This window comes from Crotalus tigris, unplaced genomic scaffold (assembly GCF_016545835.1).
Source record: "Crotalus tigris isolate CLP2741 ecotype Arizona unplaced genomic scaffold, ASM1654583v1 scf7180000017952.28453644438:3035480, whole genome shotgun sequence".
Classification (NCBI taxonomy): domain Eukaryota; kingdom Metazoa; phylum Chordata; class Lepidosauria; order Squamata; family Viperidae; genus Crotalus; species Crotalus tigris.
Genome location: NW_024096741.1, coordinates 924,088 through 946,504, shown reverse-complemented (window position 1 = coordinate 946,504; position 22,417 = coordinate 924,088). Strand labels below are relative to the sequence as shown.

At 35.1% G+C, this 22,417-nt stretch overlaps 1 protein-coding gene across 1 annotated transcript in view; it reads left to right on the top strand.

Moving 5' to 3' along the window:
- Nucleotides 1–2,050: 2,050 nt before the first annotated feature.
- Nucleotides 2,051–22,417, top strand: part of TRPA1 (transient receptor potential cation channel subfamily A member 1) — a 39,353-nt gene continuing 18,986 nt past the window's right edge. The window contains exons 1-14 of the mRNA XM_039345439.1: nt 2,051–2,164; nt 6,535–6,697; nt 8,460–8,622; nt 11,017–11,192; nt 12,946–13,053; nt 14,219–14,327; nt 15,594–15,739; nt 16,307–16,443; nt 17,351–17,399; nt 18,031–18,130; nt 18,232–18,332; nt 19,487–19,656; nt 19,739–19,903; nt 21,105–21,219. Coding sequence (XP_039201373.1) covers nt 2,127–2,164; nt 6,535–6,697; nt 8,460–8,622; nt 11,017–11,192; nt 12,946–13,053; nt 14,219–14,327; nt 15,594–15,739; nt 16,307–16,443; nt 17,351–17,399; nt 18,031–18,130; nt 18,232–18,332; nt 19,487–19,656; nt 19,739–19,903; nt 21,105–21,219 — 1,740 coding nt within the window. The 5' untranslated portion in view covers nt 2,051–2,126. The remainder of the gene's footprint in view (nt 2,165–6,534; nt 6,698–8,459; nt 8,623–11,016; nt 11,193–12,945; nt 13,054–14,218; nt 14,328–15,593; nt 15,740–16,306; nt 16,444–17,350; nt 17,400–18,030; nt 18,131–18,231; nt 18,333–19,486; nt 19,657–19,738; nt 19,904–21,104; nt 21,220–22,417) is intronic.

Genomic DNA, 22,417 nt, shown 5'->3' with positions numbered 1-22,417 from the left:
TAAGCTATAACTAAGTCTACATGCCAATTTTAAAAATAGTATGAACAAATGTTATTAATTTCTTTATATATTTTTGTCTTGCGGTATTCTGAACATTCTGTTCAAATCAAATGATATTTTTTCTCTTACTTATTTTTAGCTTGCTCCAAATCATATCTGATCCATTTTAATACTTTTTAAATTAGCATTTCCATTTTTTCTGAGTCTCTTTTGCAGCTTTTAAGTTTTAATATCAGTCATAAGTTTGATCTTTATATTATAGGGCTGCTAAAAATCCATTAGATGACTTTCTAATTTCTCATGTGAAATTTGGTGGGTTTTTTTTTTTTTCAAATGCAGGACATTTTGAATACTAACAGAACTGTGCTCTAGCTTATAACAGGTATGCCTGCCTGCTTTTTTTTTTTAAAGCAGCTGTTTCTAGAGAATCCTTTACTTTCAGTTCTTTTTATCTGCACCATTATGCAAGAAATTCAATGCTTTTACTGCATTTGCTCCTTCTCCCTACTGTCTTTCACCCGGTCTTTCACCTTTTCTCTAGTAACTTACTATTTTATAGTCCATTCTGTTGATTACTTTAATTGGTATACACATACAGTATACTGACATAAACACACATATACATATGTGCATGTGTGAATGTGTAATAACAATTATTAGTATAAGCTAATATTAGTAAAGTATTAATATTGGCTAATGTTAGTAAATAATTAGCATTAGTCTTTGCATTTGTACCTGCACGCCTCCAATGCAGACATTGAAAAAAGTGAAATCTTAATGAGAACTAATTTCTATTTTATTTACTCCATATGCAAAAAGGAAAAGGTTTTAATTCAGTGGTAAATATTTTGCCAATGATCCAAGTTTTAGTCCCAAGCAACCATATGTAAGAGAAGAGGAAAGTCTTGTTTTAAACCACAAAGAATCATTGGCAATCAGAATTATATTAGGTTAGAAGCTGCCTAAAATATCCCCATGATGATAGGCAGTAAATACATTTAACAAATAATAATAATAAAAAACAGATCTTTTGTTCTAAACCACAACTGTTTTGTTGTTAAAAAAAATGAGATAAGGAAATATTGTGTGTTCAACCTTGAGCTCCTGAATAAAACAAGAATATGAATCTAACAAATATAAGAATACTGTATTTTATTTTGTTTCTAGGCCTAATTAATTAGTAACACTTACATTAATTACCATCATGAATCAGGATTAATCAGGGAAACACATAGTAAGGTATTTGTAAAGGCCAATTTTCCACTTGAAACTTCTGTTATAACTACTGTACATGATTCAAAAAGTAAAAGCTATAGTTGACTATATCATGCAAAGTATTCTTTTTCCATCCTCTAAACTACGCAATGTTTCCCGTTTCTGTTTTAAGTCTCCTGGTGTATGTAAATAAAGCATCTTTCAGAAAAAAAAAACCCCAGAAGGATCAACAAATAAACAAGGAACAAACAATTGTTAATTGTTTACAAAACAATTTCTTTGTCAGCAAAAGTTCCTTAAAAAGGGATTCTGTGATATGTGCTTTTATTTGAGGTTAAATTAATAAAATACTTCATGCACATTTTTTCTTGATAATTCTACTTATGTGGATTTAAACACAATTTTCATTAATTCAAGAAAAGGAAACAATTTACTTTCAGGATAAACAAGAAACAATACCTAAGATTTCTGATAAATTGTAATATAGTTTGATAAACTAAGAAGCATTTTGATTATATTCTTTTTTCACTTTTTTTCGAAAAAAATATAAGAACACATCTTATGTTCCAGACCTTATTTCTGTATGCTGCTATTTAGACTATCCATTAAAAGCAATTAGTTCATTAAAAAATCAGTAAGTGATCTTCCATGGTTCCCTAACAAAGTTGAAGCTTTATTATATTGGAAGGTTTATAGAAAGCTAGTTCATCATAAAAATGGGTTGGCTTGTCAAGGATTCAATCAAAACAAGGTCTTAGCACTTTATTCATTGGCCAAGTATCTCCCCCATAAATGACCTTCCCAGGAAGAGAGATTATTTAGTAGGGGCAGAGCTCAACCATTCTACTTTCTGAACCATCTGAAAGGAACAACAGATAGCAAGACAGAAAGCAGGATTCAGTTGGTCATGAATGACCAGGAGCTGTATCTTTGAAAACTTCTTCAGAAGGTAAGATAACACATTCCTTTCTGTAATCTAGTGGGCTATTCTTAATTTGTTTACAGAAAAACATTTTTCTTTTTGCCACAGAAAAATCCTTATATTTTAGACATACATTTGATATAATTGTTTTCTTCAGAAAGTCAGTAAACCTGAACAAATGTAATCACTTTTGTCAATTGCTTTAATTCCTAAATTTAATGTTTTCTTCCACATCATTTCGCCTTGTTTGTATCTTTGTTTTCCTTATTGTTCTCTTTCATCCATGTGATTATATTAACCTTCTTTAGCATTTTATCACAAACCTGCCATGTTTTTATCTCTTTTTGTTTTAAAGTCCCAGTTATATTTGGTCTATCAATTCACTCAGTATTCTTTAGAACTAATTACCTTCTGCTATTCAATTTATAATTAACTTTCTACATCATTTTGAAAATCTTCCATTTTTCTCTTCAAGAAATGCTATATATTCAGCTGAAAAAAATATAAATAGAACTTTGGAACCATTGCAAATAAACAAGTACTCCCAAGATATTACTGATAGAGAACTTCTCAAATTAATTTATTTAGACATTTCAGAGAACAACTATTGGAACACAATAAAAAGAAATTATGACTAATCAAATATCAGAATATTATAATGTACAAACAGGCCACATATGTTTTCTATTACATAACAATTACTTCTATTAGCTTTCCATTAAGGTGTCATATTTAGCCTAATTAAGTATGTTGATATGGCTGTAATCCTATATGTAGTTTACTGGAATTAATTCCCACTAATTCAATGGGATTTAGTTTTAAATAAATATGCTTTAGATCGCACTATCAGAATCTTAATTTTTGAAAGGATTCTTCTTTTTCAATATATTGTATTTATTAAACAGTCATATTTTCATCAAACGTTTGCTGTGTTACCTTCAATGAATCTAATTTAGCCTAATGGGATCATTGTTTTACCACTATCAAGCTCATTTTGCAAGAACACATATAAAAGCATTTTCAGTCCACTCTGGTGAAAACTATTCTACTTTTTAATCTGCCTATTAGATTTGTTATCTTATATAAATACATTAAAAAGATATGTGAAGTTTGGTCATTAAACTTCAGATTCTCCTTGGTATTCCTTAAGAATAATTCCTTTCAAAATGTCCTTCCAAAATTTCTTAAAGAGTGTTTTAAGGTTGCAGCCTCCCAAAGCATTAAAAAACTGCAGTCTAAAAGAACCTAGTTAAAACTCTACAAATATACTAATGTTTGTTATTCAGGGAAACTGGGATCTTAAGGTTCCAACAGTGTTCAATTGAACTAAATCACAAAATAATTAGAAGTAACACATGCAAATATGCACAAATATACACATATAATAGCAAAAGTTATTATTTGTAACTATAATTACAATTATAATTTTAACAAATATTTTTATTTTAACAAATAAAAAATTAACCAGATGGTGAATCTTAAATCATAACTTTCATTTAAAATTCTTCAACCCCGTAGACTCTTGCTTTAGAAATTTTGTCTCTATTGTTGAAGGAAAGTTTTCATCACGGTTCAGTCCAAGCCGGGGATAAACAAAATGGTGACTGTTTTAGAAAGAAGGTTGCAGTTTATTGAAGAGGACAGCCAGACAGAAAGATGGCTCTGGAAGAAGAGAGAGAGAGAGAGAGAATCACTATTTCTTATTTTCCCTTTAAGTACATTTATTTAGCCAAATTGATTCCCAGCAAAGGCCTGAGCAAAGTCCATTTTTTAAATAGTTTCTCTACCTATCTCTTTTTCATACCTGCCTGAACGGGTAGCTGATTCCCCTCCCAGGTCTCAAGCAAGCTTTACTGGGGAGCATATCTCAAACCTTGAACTAGAACACCCCATGATTCCCTTATTCCTGATGCAGGGGTTCACTTTGGTTCTATCAGGTCTGGCGCACTGAAGCCTCCTAGTGAGACTTCCACCTCCCACCACAGTTTTGGGTCAAAAAGGGACAATGGAGCACTCTGGATCCCTCACAGAGTTCATGATGCTCCTTTAGGGATCTACCACCATGGTTTCAGACTAAAAAGGGGTCTGTCAAGGACACTTCTGCTCCCCCAGCAGAAGGTATGGGACACTCTCTTATTGGCTTTACCTTCACTTTTCACCATCCCTGTTTGCAGAATTCAAATGTCTGGGAGGACCTCTGCTTGCTTTCCAGAGGTAAGGGACACTCCTATCCTGGGTCTTAATTTCCTAACTTTGCTTTGCTTTGTTTACAGGGCTTTACCAGCTGATTGCCCAAATCCAATACTCTCATTCACTCATTCCATTCCATTTTCACACAGCCTTTCCCTTTTCCCTAACAAAAGGTCTTGTCCTCTGGCCAAACCCCCATGCTTTCCAGGGTCTGCCACTTGAACAGATCCTTTCTGCGGAAAGGTCAGAGGGAGCAAAATCCAACTGTGATTGGATTTTCTTACTCGCACATAGAGACATACACACATTTCCTTTGTTCCCCTGGGCTTTAAAGTTAAAATTTAGAGGTACTCATCTTCACCTTCTTTCCAAAGCAGCCCTTGAGCTCAAACTCAAAACTCCCTTTACTACCCTGGCTCCACATGGGCAGGGCCTGGGAAACCCATCCACAGACCCAAGGGGTCTGCTGCTGACAAGATGGGGCTTACCAGTCTCAGTCCATTGGAGAGGTTAGCTTGGAGTCCCATCTGGGTGCCAAATTGTTGAAGGAAAAGTTCTCATCATGGTTCAGTCCAAGCTGGGGATAAACAACATGGTGACTGCTTTAGAAGGAAGGTTGCAGTTTATTGAAGAGGAGAGCCAGACAGAAAAATGGCTCTGGAAGAAAAGAGAGAGTGAGCACATGTAGGGAGTAGGTTTGTATACCCTCTGGAGCCCTTTGTTTGGAGTTGTTCCTGTGGCATGAACTTTGACCTGAGACTGAGTGTGCCTTTCTGGTATTCTGATGGTGGTGGGTTAATCCTATTATGTTCTAAGGGTCATATCCTGCTTCCCTGGGGCTGGGGCAGATTACTCTTAGATTTTTGGTGTTGATTCTAGGGATCTTTCTTCCTAATCTCAGTTTCTTGACTCCAGTCTTTCTGCCAAGATTATCATCTGCATTTTGCAAACTTGTTTTCTGTTTGGGGCACAGAGACTTGGGGGTTGGTTGGTTTTTGCCTTTAAAATCCTTTAGGGAAATATGTTCTGCCTTTTAAATATTTCCAGAAATATTTCTTTCTCGGGCGGGGGGGCTGACTTCCCACACTATTTATGCCTTCAATTCAGTCTTAACTTTGTGTAACTTTGTGTATAGGTCCACATAGCCTTCTTACCAGCTTTTTCAGAAGTGGCTTGCTGTTTCATTCCTAGGGCTAAGAGAAAGTAGATGGCCCAAAGTTACCAGCTGGATTTTTAACTAAGGCAGGGTGAAAGGAATCCATATTGTCCCAGTTTCTAGGTTTAACCACTAGACCAAACTGGCTTTCTATTTTGGAGTAAACAGTAGATTCAGTGAGTCAGACCTCTGAGCAGAGATGAGTAGGACTGGGCACTGGGCTAGAAAATAGGAGTCCATGAGTTCTAGTCCTGCCTTAGCCATGAAAGCCAGCTGAATGACTTTGGGCCAGTCACTCTCTCTCAGCCCAACTCACTTCACAGGGTTATTGTGGTGGGCAAAATAAGAGGAGGAAGGTGTATTGGGTATTAGTGTTAGGCAGCACAAAGAAACAACAGCCTACAACTTAACAGCCAGCCATCAAAACCCCAATCAATCAATTAAAAAACCCACACACACAACTAGGCACAACATAAATACTAGACATTCTGGTAGAAAGAAGTTCCCCAAGGATGGTTTCCAGCAGGATTCTGAAAATCTTTGGTCCCAGTGACTGACCTACACTGGATCCTGCAATATTACATATGTTCGCCCCCTTGAGTTATTTATAAAAATAACAAAGGTGGGATACCAACAACCAAATCATGTAAATGAAAGATATATTAAATGTGAACCTATACAGATATATTCATGCTATCTCAAATTAAACATGGAAAGAATGAGACTATTGTGTTCCATCCTAATCGTTCCATCTATTTCTCTTTCTATCCCATCTATTTTGGTTTTCAGAACTGCCAGCTGTGAGACTCCTCAGTGAGGAAGAAGTGAAGAATCCAACCTTATTTTCATCATAGCCCCACTGACGCCCGCCACTTAAGGAAGAATCCAACTTTCTCCCACGCGCGGTCCGCTCTTTTCGGCTTTCCTGCCTGCCTCTCGCTCCCCCCGTGGGCGTGTCGCGCCAAGCGAGCAGTCGGCGGGAGGGGGTTCACTTCGGAAGACGAGCTTAGAGTGTTTCACAACTTCCTTCCTTTCATGTCCTGGTTCTTAGGTTGCTTCCTGAAGTCCCGCCAGCCACGACCACGCTAGCCATGCAGCGCTCGATCTTGAAGTTGTTTCAGAGCCGCGTCCAGAAGCAGCAGTCCGTTGATTCTAGCGATGGGGTAGTGAGCGAAGGCGACGCTTGTTCGGTGGCCTCGCAGGATATCTTTAAGGTAAGGTGCCTGCGGGCAATACCCATACAGCTGCCTCTGGGAACCGGTGGAAAACGAGAGGGAAAGACGGGCGATCTTGAGTGGCTTGTTCAGACCAAAACAAAGAGAGCGCTAGGGGCAGGGATGCCGACCGCGCCGGGAAATGGGAAGAGATAGGACCAACACCTCTGCAGAAGAGGTGAAAAAGACAGCAAGCCAGAGCCCATCTTGCGCTGGACTCCTGACCGATTCTTAGGATCATGGAGAAAATTGAGGGGTCGTTTAGCTGTGTACTCTTTCGTCCTGATTCTCTCCGTCCGCTCTGTATTTTAGAACCGGCTTCTTCAGTTGTCTTCAGATTTTTTTAAAAAAAATTCTATAGTTTGGTGGACAATTGGGGACTGATACCCAACCCATCTGGAAAGCTCTAGTTGGACCATCTGGTCCTTATTCAGGTAAAAGAAGAATGTTGTATTTTGTGATCTAAATGGGCCCAGGTACTTTGATTCTGTGTTAGATACAGGAAAGCAAATTTCAGGCTTCCAAGATCAGTTTTCTGTTTTGGAGGCCAGTGTTGAGCTCTTCCACCTAAAGCCAAAAGTAATGGCTTAGAATAGGGAGTAAAACTTTCACTGAGCTGCAAAATTTACAAATGATTTGTCACAGATAATACTGCATCTATTGAATTCAACACAACATTTTGAAACTGGCAAGAAGTGCTGGAAGATGACTCAGTGATTGCATGAGCTATACATTAGTGAAACACTGAAAATTAAACAATTAGCAGATATGTATTTTCTTACCATTTTTACTAAGGTATAAATCAATGGATTAGAAAACTAGTGCAATTCACTCAAAAATCCTTCAATGCTTGTTTTAAATTAAAATCAATTCTTGGCTGAAACGTTCCAATTTGTATTCAATCTAATTGTAATCTTCCATTGGGCTTCCAGTGTTCTTGGCTAACCGTTTTCATTGTTGAGTTACATAGGACAAGCTGAGCATACTTAATTTTTGTCCCAAGTCTTCTCAGAATACTATTAATATTAAATATTAATAGTCAATTAAATAATTAATAGTCAATAGTAAATTACTTATTAAAATATTCTAGAGAATTCTGATAAGCATCCTAAGTGTCCATTCCAACTTTATGGATAAGTAGATGTGTCTGTATTTATGTTGAATTTTCAACTACATATATAACATTGTAGGGAGAGTGGATTATAATTTGAATTATACATTCTGACCAAAAAAAAGCTAAAGCACTGAAAGATTATTTTTTTTCCAAAATGTAATCTAAAATGAACTTCACTTATCTTCACTTACCTTCACTTTTTGCCATTTATACTGGTAACAGCTGGAATTTTTGTTTTCTTAATATAATACATTGTAATGTCCTATACCTCATGCTAAAATATAGCTTTTTCCGCAATCTAATTGTTATATTACTTAGTATTTCTTCAAATATGCATGAGTGTAGAAATTTAATACTTTCTGGGAGAGATGCTACCTAGGTGGAGTAGGCCTCACTCAGCAGAACTATTTTCATGTTCCCAGGACCCTTTTAGACCTAAATAAAATAAACTGTACTAATTAGATTAAAAGTCATCTTAAATAACTGCAGCTCTGCTATTAGTATAGTAGATGAACCTTTGTAGTGATGAATGAATATTTAACTAATAATTCATTGCCAACATCTTATATAATAAAGAGCTACTTAGAAACATTGATATAATTTGGAATTTCTGTGGAACTATACTAAAATTGCTTAAACCTCAATTAGGTGGTCTCTGATGGAAATACTTCCAGACTTCGAAGTTTAATTAAGAAGAATCGTAGAAGACTTAAGAAACTGGATAGGCTGAATGCTACGCCATTGCACCATGCTGCAGGAAATGGTCAACTTGAGTTAATGCAAATGATCATGGATGGTTCTTCACCTGAAGGTACCAAAATGCAGTTGTGGTTAAGGCTGAATGCAAATTCAGTAACTCAGAAGGACAGTGAAGCGTATATTTGTCATGTATCATGCTAAGTGCTGTGACCTAATCAAACATGATCATTATTAATAACATACTGTTGGGTTACATCATTCTGCTGCATTCAAAAAATGGCTGTTTATGCATGTATCTCTCTATGTGCACCTGCAAACTCATATTTATTTGAAACGTTTTGTGATTAAAGAAACTAATTATAAGGAAATTGCTTCATCTAAACACAGACAGGTACTGTATGTTTTTCTCCAAGCATTCTTCCCTTGCAGATGTTCTAAACCACAGGTGTCAAACTCACAATGTCACATGACGTATCTTGACATATCATGACTTTTTGCCATTGCTGACAATGGGATGGGAGCAGTTTCGCTATGATGCATCCGGCCTGCAGGCCGGCAGTTTGACCCCTTTTCTAAACTTATCAGAAACATAGGCAAGGGAAGAGTGATTGATGCATAGCTGTCTATGTTCAGATGAAGCAACTTTCTTCTAATTAGTTTCTTTAATTACAAACTTTTCAAAGTTTGCATGTGCACATAGATGGTTACTACTAAAATGGGAAACAGTGATTTGCACCAATCATAGTTTGATCCATGTAAAATATCCCAATTGGGAAGAACAGAAGCTTTAAAAAGGAAAAGGAAAACCATACAAGTTATCTCAATCTTCTGAAAAGTTCCCATCTGACAGGGTCTGGAAATCAACAAGTCCAAACAATGCAATCTGTTGAATAATCATCATGCTTTGTATATGTTATTGCTACAGATGGTGCAATGTTTCTTCATTAACATACTTTTAGCCATTGCTTTTGCTATTGCTCCAAATTTAAGGAACTGGGTAAATTGTTTCTATAACCAAAGCTATGTATTTAGTGGAAGTCCAGTTGTTAGCATATTGTGGAGGTCTTTCATTTTAAATGTTTGCATATTTTGCAGCACTCAGGAAATAGCTTTTTAAATTCTGATTATCTAATTGATATTGGAAGCGGACTATTAGAGAGGGATTGTAGCAGAAAGATAACATTTCCTTAACAGAATAGAGGAGTGTATGGAATTTAAACTTTGTGATACATGCAGTTTTGCAAAAGAAGCAAACAAGAAAAGAAAAATAGTTGACATCTGGCTGAAGCACCTCACAGAGTATTGCTCCTGGTGTTTGATGTGACATAGCAATAGCTTTTGGATGGAAAATTAGAATATATTCACAAATACATATACAGGTAGTTCTTGACTTACAACTATTTGTTTAGCAACCATTCAAAGTTACAATGATGCTAAAAGTGATTTATGACTGGTCATCACATGTATGACTGTCACAGCATCTCTGTAGTCATGTGCTCACAATTTGTGTACTTGGTAATGGCACTTATTTATAGCAGTTGCAGTATCCTGGGATCATGCGTGATCACCATTTGTGACCTTCCCAGCCAGTTCCTGATAAGCAAAGTCAATGAGAAAATTTGGATTCACTTAATGACAGTGTGATTTGTTTAATGACCATGGCAAAAAAGATTGTAAAAGCAGGGATGGTCACATAATGAATCACATAACCACCGCATCACTTAGTGATGGAAGTTCTAGTCCCACTTGAGGGCGTAGATTGAGAATTACTCTATTTACAACTCAAATTCATGTAGAATGAAATGCACCTACTGGTCTTTTGAGAACATATTACAAGCATGCACATACATTTGATGGTTTAAATGCAGAATCTTGAGAATACATACAGAATAAGGTTTCTGCTCTAAAGCTAGTCTAAAGAAAAGAAGAAATAGGGGAAACATGATAGCAGTGTTCCAGCATCTGGAACAAGGCAGAAGGGGCCAGGTTATTCACCAGAGCACCAGAGGGCAGGACAAGAAACAATGGTTGGAAACTGATCAAAGAGAGAAGCAACCTGGAATTAAGGAGAAACTTCCTGACAGTGAGGACAATCAACCAGTGGAACAGCTTGCCTCCAGGAATCGTGGGCGCTCCATCACTGGAGATTTTTAAGAAGAGACTAGACATTCACCTGTCTGAGATGGTATAGGTTCTCCTGCTTGAGCAGAAGTCTGGACTAGAAGACCTCCATAGTCCCTTCTATTCTATTCTATTCTATTCTATTCTATTCTATTCTATTCTATTCTATTCTATTCTATTCTACTCTACTCTACTCTACTCTACTCTACTCTACTCTACTCTACTCTACTCTACTCTGTTCTGTTCTGTTCTGTTCTGTTCTATTCATTAAATTTATATTTCCATTTACATTTCATTACAGTAGTTTTACATGAAATACAATATCATTTTATGTGAAATAAAAGTGTGAAGTGACATTTACTTGATTTTCCTGTCTTTGGCATAGCTCTAAATGTAGCAGACGTGTCTGGAAATACACCACTGCACTGGGCTACAAAAAAACATCAGACCGAAAGTATTAAATTACTTCTCAGCAGAGGAGCCAACCCAAACATCCTTAATGTCAATATGATTGCTCCACTTCACTGGGCTCTGCATTATCTTCTTGACGATTTAGTTACGGTAAAGCTACATTTTCAAATTTATATGCATATAAGTTAGTGAAGTTAAAAAAACTAAGATCATGTCATGGACATTTATAGGAATTAATGTGAATAAATGGGGATTGATATACTGCATCTTGATTTTTGGAGATGCTGAACTATACCATAGATGAGAAATGTGCATCTATTATCTCTACTCCTAAGTGGAAGCTAAGCTAATCTTTCAAATTCTTATATTCTCTTTTTGATACTTTGGGTCCAGTTGATTCCTGATGAGTGCCTGTTTTTTTCTTGGCAGTGGTTTGCCTCCTTTCTAGGTCTGCGAGAGAGTAATTGGCCCAAGGTCACCCAGCCAATTTCATGCCTAAAATGGGACTAGAACTCACAGTCTCCTGGTTTCTAGTCTGATACCTTAACCATTACACCAAACTAACTCTATCAGGAAGTTATATTAAAGATAGTAAGTGTTCTGATGCAATGAAGCTGAAGTGATGGAAAGTATAGAGCAGGGATCCCCAACTCCTGTAGCCTTTGGGAACTGGGAAGAGGAAGCGGCGGGAAAATGTGCAAAGCTTCATTTGCGCATGCACAAGATCTAGGTTGCACAAAACTATTCCCTCCCCCTGCTGCCGCTGCCAGTCCGTGGAACCAGAAAGATTGGGAACCAGTGGTGTAGGGCTCAGGATTAAGAAACATAGTGATCTAGAAAAATTGGAAGCTAAGATTTCTCACATATGAAGACAAGATTTCTGCCTAAATAGAGTTTTCTGATTAGAAAAGATAATATCGTTTAGTACTGTATATAGTTGAAAACTAGTTTGAGTGTGTGGTTTGAAGCCCCGGCCTGGAAACAGAGAGATTATATCTTCATTCTGCCTTAGGCACAAATTGTCTAGTTATTTTCTCTTATCCTTAGGAATAAGAAAATGGAAAACCATTACCAAAAGTGTTATAAGAAAAATTGCAGAGAGAGTCTTATTTGCAGTTATTAATCTATATATATAGATAGTCCTCAATTTACAACTATAATTGTTCCAAACTGAGAAGAATTTAGTTAAATAGGCAATACAGGAATCCTCAACTTACAATCATAACTGAGCCTGGAATTATAATCATAAGTCATTGTGGTCATTAAGCGGGTTACCATATGACTGGACCTGATTTTATGACTTTTTATGGCAGTCATTAAGTAGACATGGTGATCATTGGTAGGGAGGGTGGGAGGGAGGAAGTGTGGGTGGGATAAAGGCAGGCAGGCAGGCAAGCAGGAAGATGCTTCCACAAACCTTCAGGCCCTAACTCTAATATGATGATATCGAACTTTCTTAATTGTGCCATAACAGAAGATTCAGTCTTAATTGAAGCCATTGTTATAGAGCAGATTACATACAGAACAAAGATACATCTTAACATCACTAAATTGTGATAGTATCATGAGAGTTTTTAGACCTACTATTTATTTGAACTTCTAGACTTAAAAAATGTAACATTGGAATATTGCTATAATACAGTACAACAGGGAGCATTGAAAATGCGGTGTAAAATATATCAAAACAGGTTTTCATTAACTGTACTAATTGCAAACTAATATATTATTGCGTAGCTCTAAATCACAAATCTGGTCAGAAACATGAAGTGATCTAAAATTAGAGAACAAGAGTGAGTCTGTCAGTTATAATTACATGAGTCCTTGTTACAGTTACAATATATCCTGGTCCAAGAATATAACAGTGAGTTGACAGAAAACATTTACATTTTATTTGATTATTTAGATTTTCCTTGAATGCAGCAATACGAATATAAATCTGGAAGGAGAAGGTGGGAATACACCCATACTATTAGCATGTTATAAAGATAATCCTACCGCACTGAAAATTCTGGTATGTATAACAAATGTATATATTTTTGTCAGTGTGCTTGAGTTGTCCCTTGTCTGCTACTTACACTATCTTTTTATAAATTCATGTTCCTGAGGGTTGTGATGTTGTAATTGATTTGCCACCATAATTGAGCTCACAATTTCATGATGGTTGTAAAGTATGGCCAGATCAGTTTTAGCAATAGTTAAATAGCTATTTAAATAGCAATAGCACTTAACTTATATACTGCTTCACAGTGCTTTGCAGCCTTCTTTAAGGAGTTTACAGAATCAGCATATTGCCCCAAACAACAACCTTGGAAGGATCGAGCTGATCAGGATCAAATTGCTGGCAGTCAGCAGCGTGCAATACTACATTCTAACTGCACCACCATGGCTCTTGTTTTACAATCTCGTTTTACAATCTTTTTTCTGGCAGTTGTTAAACAAACACAGCTGTTGTTAAGGTTTCCAGAAAAATATAATAAATTGCACTCACATGACCATGGGGAGGGGGGAGGCATTGGAACTTCAAATCCATTGAATGAGTTTGTTAGAACTTGAAATGGTCACTAACTTACTGGTTATAAGTCAAGAATTATCTGTAATGTGAACTGTGTTGCTTGGTATGTAAGTATAATATAGCTGTTAGAGGATTATTGTATTTTCTGTGGTATATTTTTTATTATTGCAATTATTGTTTTAACCTGATTTGGATATGCCACTCAGATGCAGATAATGATTGGAGCAGCATATAAGGCCAGTAAATAAATTGATCTGAATTGAGTCTTCTAAACAGCTGGAATTGAATCAAGTGGCATCTTATTGTAAAGAGTTACACATTTGTCTTGTTTCTTGGGTTCCTGCATATTTTGATAATCTTATCCATGCCTTAAGGGAAGAGATTGACTGTATGGAAACCAGTAATCCCTCTATCATTCCAGGGAACTTTAGGATAATCTTTCTCTATTGATGAAGATATACTTCGGCTGAGTGAGAAGTACAACTTTCTGATTTGTGGACCTCAGTTACACAATTGGGAGAGATCGCCAGCTAAAATGCATTTGTATAAATTAGCCAGTGTTTAAGATTTTCATTTCTTATAACCTATTATGGTAGTGTATGCAATGAGTGTGTGTGAAAGTGTTTAAGAGTTGTCATTTCATAATTGGTTCTCCTTCTTGCAGATTGAAAAAGGCGGTGACATTTGTAAAGTGAACAATATGGGCTGTATGCCAGTCCATGCAGCTGCCTTTTCTGGTTCGAAATTATGTTTGGAGATGATTATAAAGCGAGGTAAATACATTTAGGAAACCATCCATTAATATTGATTACAATTGAAGTAGCACTCAGACATGACACCTTAAAATATTATAGGACTGTAGGGTTTAAGTGGCTGTAAAGTTAGTGAGTGTAATAGCCATTAATATGAACAGGGCAACAGATGCTAGGATGTGTTATTCTGCAAGGCTTCTGAGGCTGGAGGAGAAATAGGGCAGTGATCCAAGGGCTGGTACAAAAGGGGAAATGCTGGAAATTTGTTATTATTGGTAAAGTACTTTGCTTTTAAAAAGTGTTAAAATGTTATCAGAGTTATAATTCCATTACTACTCAAAGTAATGAAAAAGAATTCCAATGATTTTTTAGCTCTTAGAAAAAAAGGAGCTTGGAACAGGATTGCAGGTAGTCCTTGACTTACGACCACAACTGAGCCCAAAATTTATGTTGCTAAGTAAGACATTTCTTAAGTGATTTTTGCCCATTTTTATGATTTTTCTTGCCATAGTTGTTAAGTGAATCATTGCAGTTGTTAAATTAATAACCTGGTTGTTAGGTGAATCTGACTTCCACATTGACTTTGCTTGTGAGAAGGTCACAAAGGGTAATCACATGATGCTGGGACATTGTAACCCTCATAAACATGAACCAATTGCCAAGCATCAAAATTTTGATCATGTGACCATGGGGATGCTGCCATGATTGTAAGTGAAAAAGTCATAAGTCACTTTTTTCAGTGCTGTTATAACTTTGAACGTCACTAAACAAACTGTTGTAAGTTGAGAATTACCTGTACTAGAGCTGGACTGCAAAGAAGTAGATGACACTAGATGGCAGCAGAAATATATGCAGAAAAATTTAATACTTTGCTATGACTTCAGTGGGTTATATGGAATTTTACAGCCCATTTTTACAGTTCTAGGCTGGAGTGGACAGCTGCTGTCTGCTCCTGTATTAAAATGTATACGGTATCCTTTAGTACAAATGATTTTATAAACAGACAAAGGGAGGAAGAAATAACATTAGAGGTTTTCAGATGACACAGCACTCAACTCCTTCAGTATTCCTTACTTTAGAATGCTTACAGTTTTGATAATCTTTGTAAGCTGAATAAAATCTTATAAAATGAACAGAAGTTGTCAAATATTTGAATAAACTTATTTTTAAATGTTAAAATGTTATATTTATTATTAAACATTTAATAGGAATCAGTAAGGCAGTAAATAATACCCTTTATTCTTCTTCTCTTAGAAAACTATATCATAGATTATTTTTTTTTTTAAGGTGAACAACTTGGGTATTCACCTAAAAATCATATTAATTTTATTAATAATGAGAAAAGTAGTCCTCTTCATCTAGCTGTCCAAAGCAGAGACGTGGAAATGATTAAAATGTGCATTGAATATGGAGCACAGATTGACCTGAAACAGGTAAAATCTAATAAAACAAATGTTTATTTTACTACATCGATTGTGGGGGGGGGAAACCAAGCATTTTTAAAATTCCTGTTGAAAGAATTAGAAGTTGCACATCATTCATGCATTGCAATATTTATTGTATGTTTAGTTATTCCAATTTTATTGCCATAATTTAATACAGTACCTCTTGGTAGCTTCTTCAATAGAAAACATTATACTTACATTTCCTTTTTCATACACAGAAATAGTTTTTCTCTTATTTCTACTCTTTGCTCTCTGTTTCATGTAAAAAACAGATATTTAATTACAGCTCTAGGTATCCTGCATCTTTATCCATGATGACTGGAGCTTTTTGAATTATAATTCAGCAAGATATGAAGAGCAATATTTTCTCCATTTATTTTGCAAAAAAGAAATGTTGCCTATGAATTGAATTTGAGTGGAATCAAAAAGGAAGAGTCTAGATTATGTCTGTAATGCTGAATTCTATACAGTTAATAAGACTGTATATCAGAAAATATCAAAAATATTTGGTTTAGGGATTATAAATTTTCTTTTGGTTTATATCTCCACTTATAGAGTGACAACTGCACAGCTCTTCATATTGCTGCTATCCAAGGAGCTACTGAGATTATCGAGTTACTGATGTCAGCTTATTCAGGGGAGGAGTGTCTCATTAACGCATCAGATGAAAATAAGGAAACATTGCTCCATAGGTAAGGGTTTTCCTTAGGTTCCTTATATTGTTTATGATATGGTATTTTCTTACCAATTTTTCCAAACATTATGGAGTTATTTGCACTAGTTTCAGTAGCCTAGTTTCCCCGGGCTCATCATTAAGGCCTTTGACAAGAGAGAGTAAGACCTCTTACTTCATTGCCATTGCCATCTTTTCTCTTTTATTGATTTTACTGTATTTTCTTTTTTTTTTATTGTTATGAACTGCCCAGACTTTTTGAGAATCAGGCAGGATGTATAATGTATAAAATAGTAGAAGAAAAAAAATCTATAGAAAATCTCAAAACTCAAAGACCTGCAAATAGTAGAATGGCTATGGCAAAAGAAAACAAAGTTAGTACCAATAATAATAAGCACCTTGGCAGCAATTTCAAAACATCTGGAGGACCACTTGAAATCATCTGCATTAACAAAATCACCCTCAGTCAATTGCTAAAAGCAGTTTTACTTGGAACAGCTTACATTCTGCAATTATACTTTTAATGCCATCAAATAACATCCACCTGTCACAGATCCTTGGGAAGTACTGCTGGATGAATAAAGATATAAATCCAGTCTAAACATCTGGCTGACTGTGCAACCAGTCATAATAATAATTAGGCATCCTTAGAACACCGGTATTACTATTAAGTCACTTGGACTAAACAGCTCATGAATTTCAGTTATGGTAATCCTGGAAAGCCCCTTTGTGACACTGAACAACAATAAGGGAACAACATTAGAGTTGGAAGTTCATATATTGTATACTTGGAAGAGCTTTTAGTCTATCATGATTAGAGACTACAATTGATAAAAACTAGTACATCAGAGACAAAATATAACTTTTCATTTCACTATTATGTGCTCCTTGTAATATTTTGGTTTGCTATTCATTTTTTCTGCTAGGGCTGCATTGTTTGATCACGATGAAATGACAGATTATCTCATTTCAAAGGTAAACATTTAGCTATAATTGAATTTTTAATTAAACAGCAATAAAGATTGACATTAAACTTACTGGAAGTTTGTATGGTATCATGCAGTAAGACATGATTAAAAAAATAGTTTCCTGTTTAACTGATATAGTAAATTTATAGAGGAACACAAATATTAGGAACATAATGTGTAAATTCAATGGTGCTAATACTGGTACCCATTTATAGCATCAATGTAGGTTAAATGCTGCCAGTGTATCAGTTCTAAGAAACCGTACTATATTGCCACAGCATCCAACTTAAATAGTTTGACTCATGCAGCAACAACAGAAGTCAGTAAAAATATCTTTCTGAATAAATATTATGTCATTCTTTGTTAACCTGTCACATGTTACAATTTAAAAGTCCAATTTATTTAAATAGAGAAATAAACTATGGTGTTCAAAACAAGCAACTTTTCATACAAACACACACACACACACACACACACACACACAAATACATAATATACAAATAAATTTATTTATAATACTGTTTATAATATATATAAAGCTGGTGTGTATATATACATATATGATTGAATGTGTATTATATTTCCCTAAGTTGTCATTAATATCTATTACTGTACTTTTGATGGACTTTTTATTACAGGGAGCAAATATTGATAGTGTTGACATTGAGGGCCGAACACCATTAATACTTGCCACTTCTCGTGCATCATGGAAAATTGTGAACCTGTTAATTTCAAAAGGTACAAAATGAATAAAACACACTTTATGAGCAAGATCAATGTTAGTTAATTAAAATTGCTTGTCGGTAGTTTTGAAATAAAAATCTGTTTTTTCAAATTAGGAGCAAATATACAATTAAAAGATCACCTTGGTCGTAGTTTTTTACATCTAACTGTCCTACATCCTGGAGGGTTGCAGCATCTGAATGAAGAATTTTTGAAGGTAACAAAATTTGTGAAACTTTTAATAAATAATTGTCTAATAATTTTTAAGACCTAATACAGGCAGTCCTTGACTTACAACAGTTCATTTAGTGGCTGTTCAAAGTTACAACGGCACCGAAAAAAGTGACTTTGACCATTTTTTACATTTACGACTGTTGCAGCATCCCCATGGTCATGTGATTTGTATTTGGATGTTTGACAACTGGTTCATATTTATGACAATTGCAGTATATTGGGTCATGTAATCAACTTTTGTGACTTTCTAACAAGCAAAGTCAATGGGGAAGCCAGATTTACTTAACAACCATGTTACTAATTTAACAATTCCCTTGATTCACTTAACAAATCAGCAAGAAAAGTCGTAAAATGGGACAAAGCTTACTTAACAAATTTCTCTGGCCTCAATTGTGGTTGTAAGTTAAGGACTACCTGTATTTTTATTTTCTTCATGATATTTAGCATACATATTTAAGTTCAGTTTGGTCTAGTGATTAAGGCACCAGGCTAGAAAGCAGAAGACCATGAGATCAAGTTCTGCCTTAACTATGAAAGCCAATTGGTTGATTTTGGGCCAGTCACTCTCTGTCAGCCCAACCCACCTCACAGGGGAAAATAGGAGGAAGAAACTATGTTGGATATGTCTGTAGCCCTGAGTTAGTTGTAAAAATAATAGGCAAGCTACAAATAAATAACACATAGGATGAAACATTACTGCTGGTATTGCAAATTATATATAAAAACTATACTTCAATTGGAGACATTTTTGTGGTTTTTAGTTTTTTGTTCTAATCTACTTTTATTCAACTGAATATCACTTTTTAACACCTCTCGGCAGAGAAATCAAAGTATTTCCTAGAGCTGTACCATTAAAGTTCCAAAGTTCAATAGGAAAGCATATTCCAAATTCAAGGCAGCAAACAATATCAAAATTCCTTATGGTAAATCACATTAAATTATATTCATCCATTCTAAAAGTGAACTTAGAGTTATAACAAACTAAAGCATTGAAAACATGTTATAAATACAACATCAGTCTATTGTATCCTGGAACATTATTTTGTAATCTTTAATAACATATCAGGACATGAGTTCAAAATAACTTTCCAACGTTTCTAGAATTCTATTAAAATGTACCGCTTTTATATCTGACAGATGAAACATATTAGAGATCTTCTAACTGATGAGGATCATGAAGGATGCACTCCTTTACATTATGCATGCAAACAAGGCATGCCCCTTACAGTGAATATCCTCCTTGACATGAATGTTTCAGTATATGCTAAAAGCAGAGACAAGAAATCTCCATTACATTTTGCAGCTAGGTAAGACTGAAAATCTTTCCTCATTGACCATTTTCTATTCTAGATTTTATCCTTAATAATGGGACATTTATCTTTTATATAGCCATGGACGATTGAACACCTGTCTTCGACTTCTGGAGTCTATGGACGATACCAGACTGTTGAATGAAGGAGACAGGAAAGGGATGACACCTTTACATCTGGCTGCTCAATATGGACATGAGAAAGTAACCCAGCTTCTCCTAAAGAAAGGTGCCCTCTTTAATAGGTAGGTAAATTGCAAGATTCTGTCATTATAGCCTATTTCAATAAAGTATAGGTCTGGTCTTTCTGTGGATTTGATTTCCTGGTCTTTACACTTAAGTAAGACTGACATACATTCATCATACATTCTGGCCCCCAACTATATATGTTTGATATATGTATGTTTATAATGATCTGAATTATTAAGGAACAAATTATTCAGGAAATACAGTCATGTGGAAAAGAAAGTACATCCTCTTTGAGTTACAGTCATGTGGAAAAGAAAGTATATCCTCTTTGAGTTCCATGGTTTTATGTATCAGGATATAAAAGGGCAATTCGGAAATAAACCTCTGTTTGGTTATCAATGACAAACACTCGCAGATACAGAAGTTTTATTATACACATTAGAAAACCATAACATTATATTACTTTTTGACATAATCACTATTCAAATTGAGGCACTTGTCATAACATTTTACAAGGTCTGAAATTCCTTAGTAATAGTCACTCATTGTCAAATCTGGGCTATAGGAAGGGTGATCAAAAACATCCCAACGGAACTGCTTCAAAAGTTCTTGGGTGCATCTAGCGGTGTGCAGGCGAGCATTATCGTGAACCAATACCACACTGGAAGTGGTGCCATAAAAAATCCCATCAAATGTGAAGATGCCAAAGGAGTACTGCTAGTGAAATTCATGGAGCATGGTTTGACCATCAATTCAGAAGGCTACTGTGAAATGTTATGAAAACTCAGATGAGCCATCCATAACAAGGGTAGGGGCATGCTGACATCCAGTGTGGTGTTGGTTCACAATAATGCTCACCCGCACATTGCTAGATGTACCCAAGAACTTTTGAAGCAGTTCCATTGGGATGTTTTTGATTACTCCCCCCCCCCATAGCCCAGATTTGGTGACGAGCGACCTACTAAGGAATTCAAACCTTGAAAGATATTATGGCAAGTGCCTCAATTTAAATGGTGATTATGTTGAAAATAAAAGTTCTAGATCTGTGAGTGTCTGTCATTGGTAACCAAATGGAAGTTTATTTCTGAATTGCCCTCGTAGTAAAAATCATCTGTCCCTTAGAAGTTCTTAAAATTAAGTTGTTGTTGGTACCTTGTATATAGTATATCTCACTACACACGCACACACACATCCCCATGGGCTAACATTCAATTGTTATAACAAAGTAAGAATATTTTATTCTGTTTTTTTCATAAGTGATTATAAAGGCTGGACACCTTTGCATCATGCTGCTTTGGGTGGATATAGTCGCACAATGGAAATTATTTTGAATACCAATATGAAAGCCACCGATAAAGTAAATGACAAAGGGGTAAGTTTATTTCCAATTTTTAGTTATAATAGTAGTATTAAACTTTAATTTTAGGTACTATGTAGTTCAGTAAGCTCTTACATAATATTGGAACTCGAATGTGTTACAATTGTTATTATCACATAACTTGTAGGGTGCATGTGGCCATTAAAAAAACAGGAGCACTTCTCTCACTTGCCTTTATTCTGGGTAGCTGAGCCCAAATATTGTAGTTGCTTTTCATTCTTTTGGCAAGAATGACTATGTCACTATTTTCAGTTATTTCTATTAGGACCTTTTCCAGAGAGCTAGGTGTTACATAATATGTCCGGAAAAAAATAATATATTAAATTAATGTAAATCACCTATATCAGAAAAAGCAGCCTTTCCAAAATTGAGATGTTATATTTATATAAATTAAATTTATATTTATTAAATTTAATCTTTGATATCAGGGGTAATAGTACTTTTACTATAGCTAAGAAATATGGTTTTCTTAGTTATCCAGTATAAACTATATTCCTGTAAAATAGTCAGATTCCAGGATTTTGCAGTAGAATTCAAAATAACATTGACATCTTTAACATAAAAGCATTTACCCAAACATTTACTTATATGTTACCATGTTCTTCCCAAAAGAAACCAAAACTGGATATGACAAAATCATATGAATTAACATATCCTTATTTTTTCTACATTACTTACAGAGAAAGTAATTCTTTTTGAATAAAGTACATTCTTTGAGGAATCCGATCCAAGTATTGCAGACTTATATTACCATTGTTGAATATCAGACAAACAAAATTCTAAATCTGGTTGTTGTTGGAAGTCCTTAAAATAACAATTACAAACCACTGTAATTCTGGAAGGTCTTAACACATGTTTTAAAGTGGATTTTTTTTATAATGTTAAACAAAGTTAAATATTTAGAAGACTCAGTGTCAAATTTTAATCTATGTCTCACTGCGCCCCAAATATATCTAGCTGTTGTAAACCAGGGAGCGAAAAACCTTTATTTACTATATGTTGATTAGAATAATTGCAAAGATTTTAATAAAGATACATAATAACTTTCCAGTGTAGAGGTAGAATATTCAGCTAAATTCTAATTCCTCATAAATATAGATGATGGAATAGCACTGGTACTTAGACTTACATACCACTCCACTGTGCTTAACAGCACTTTCTAAGTGGTATACAAATATCAATTTGTATACCA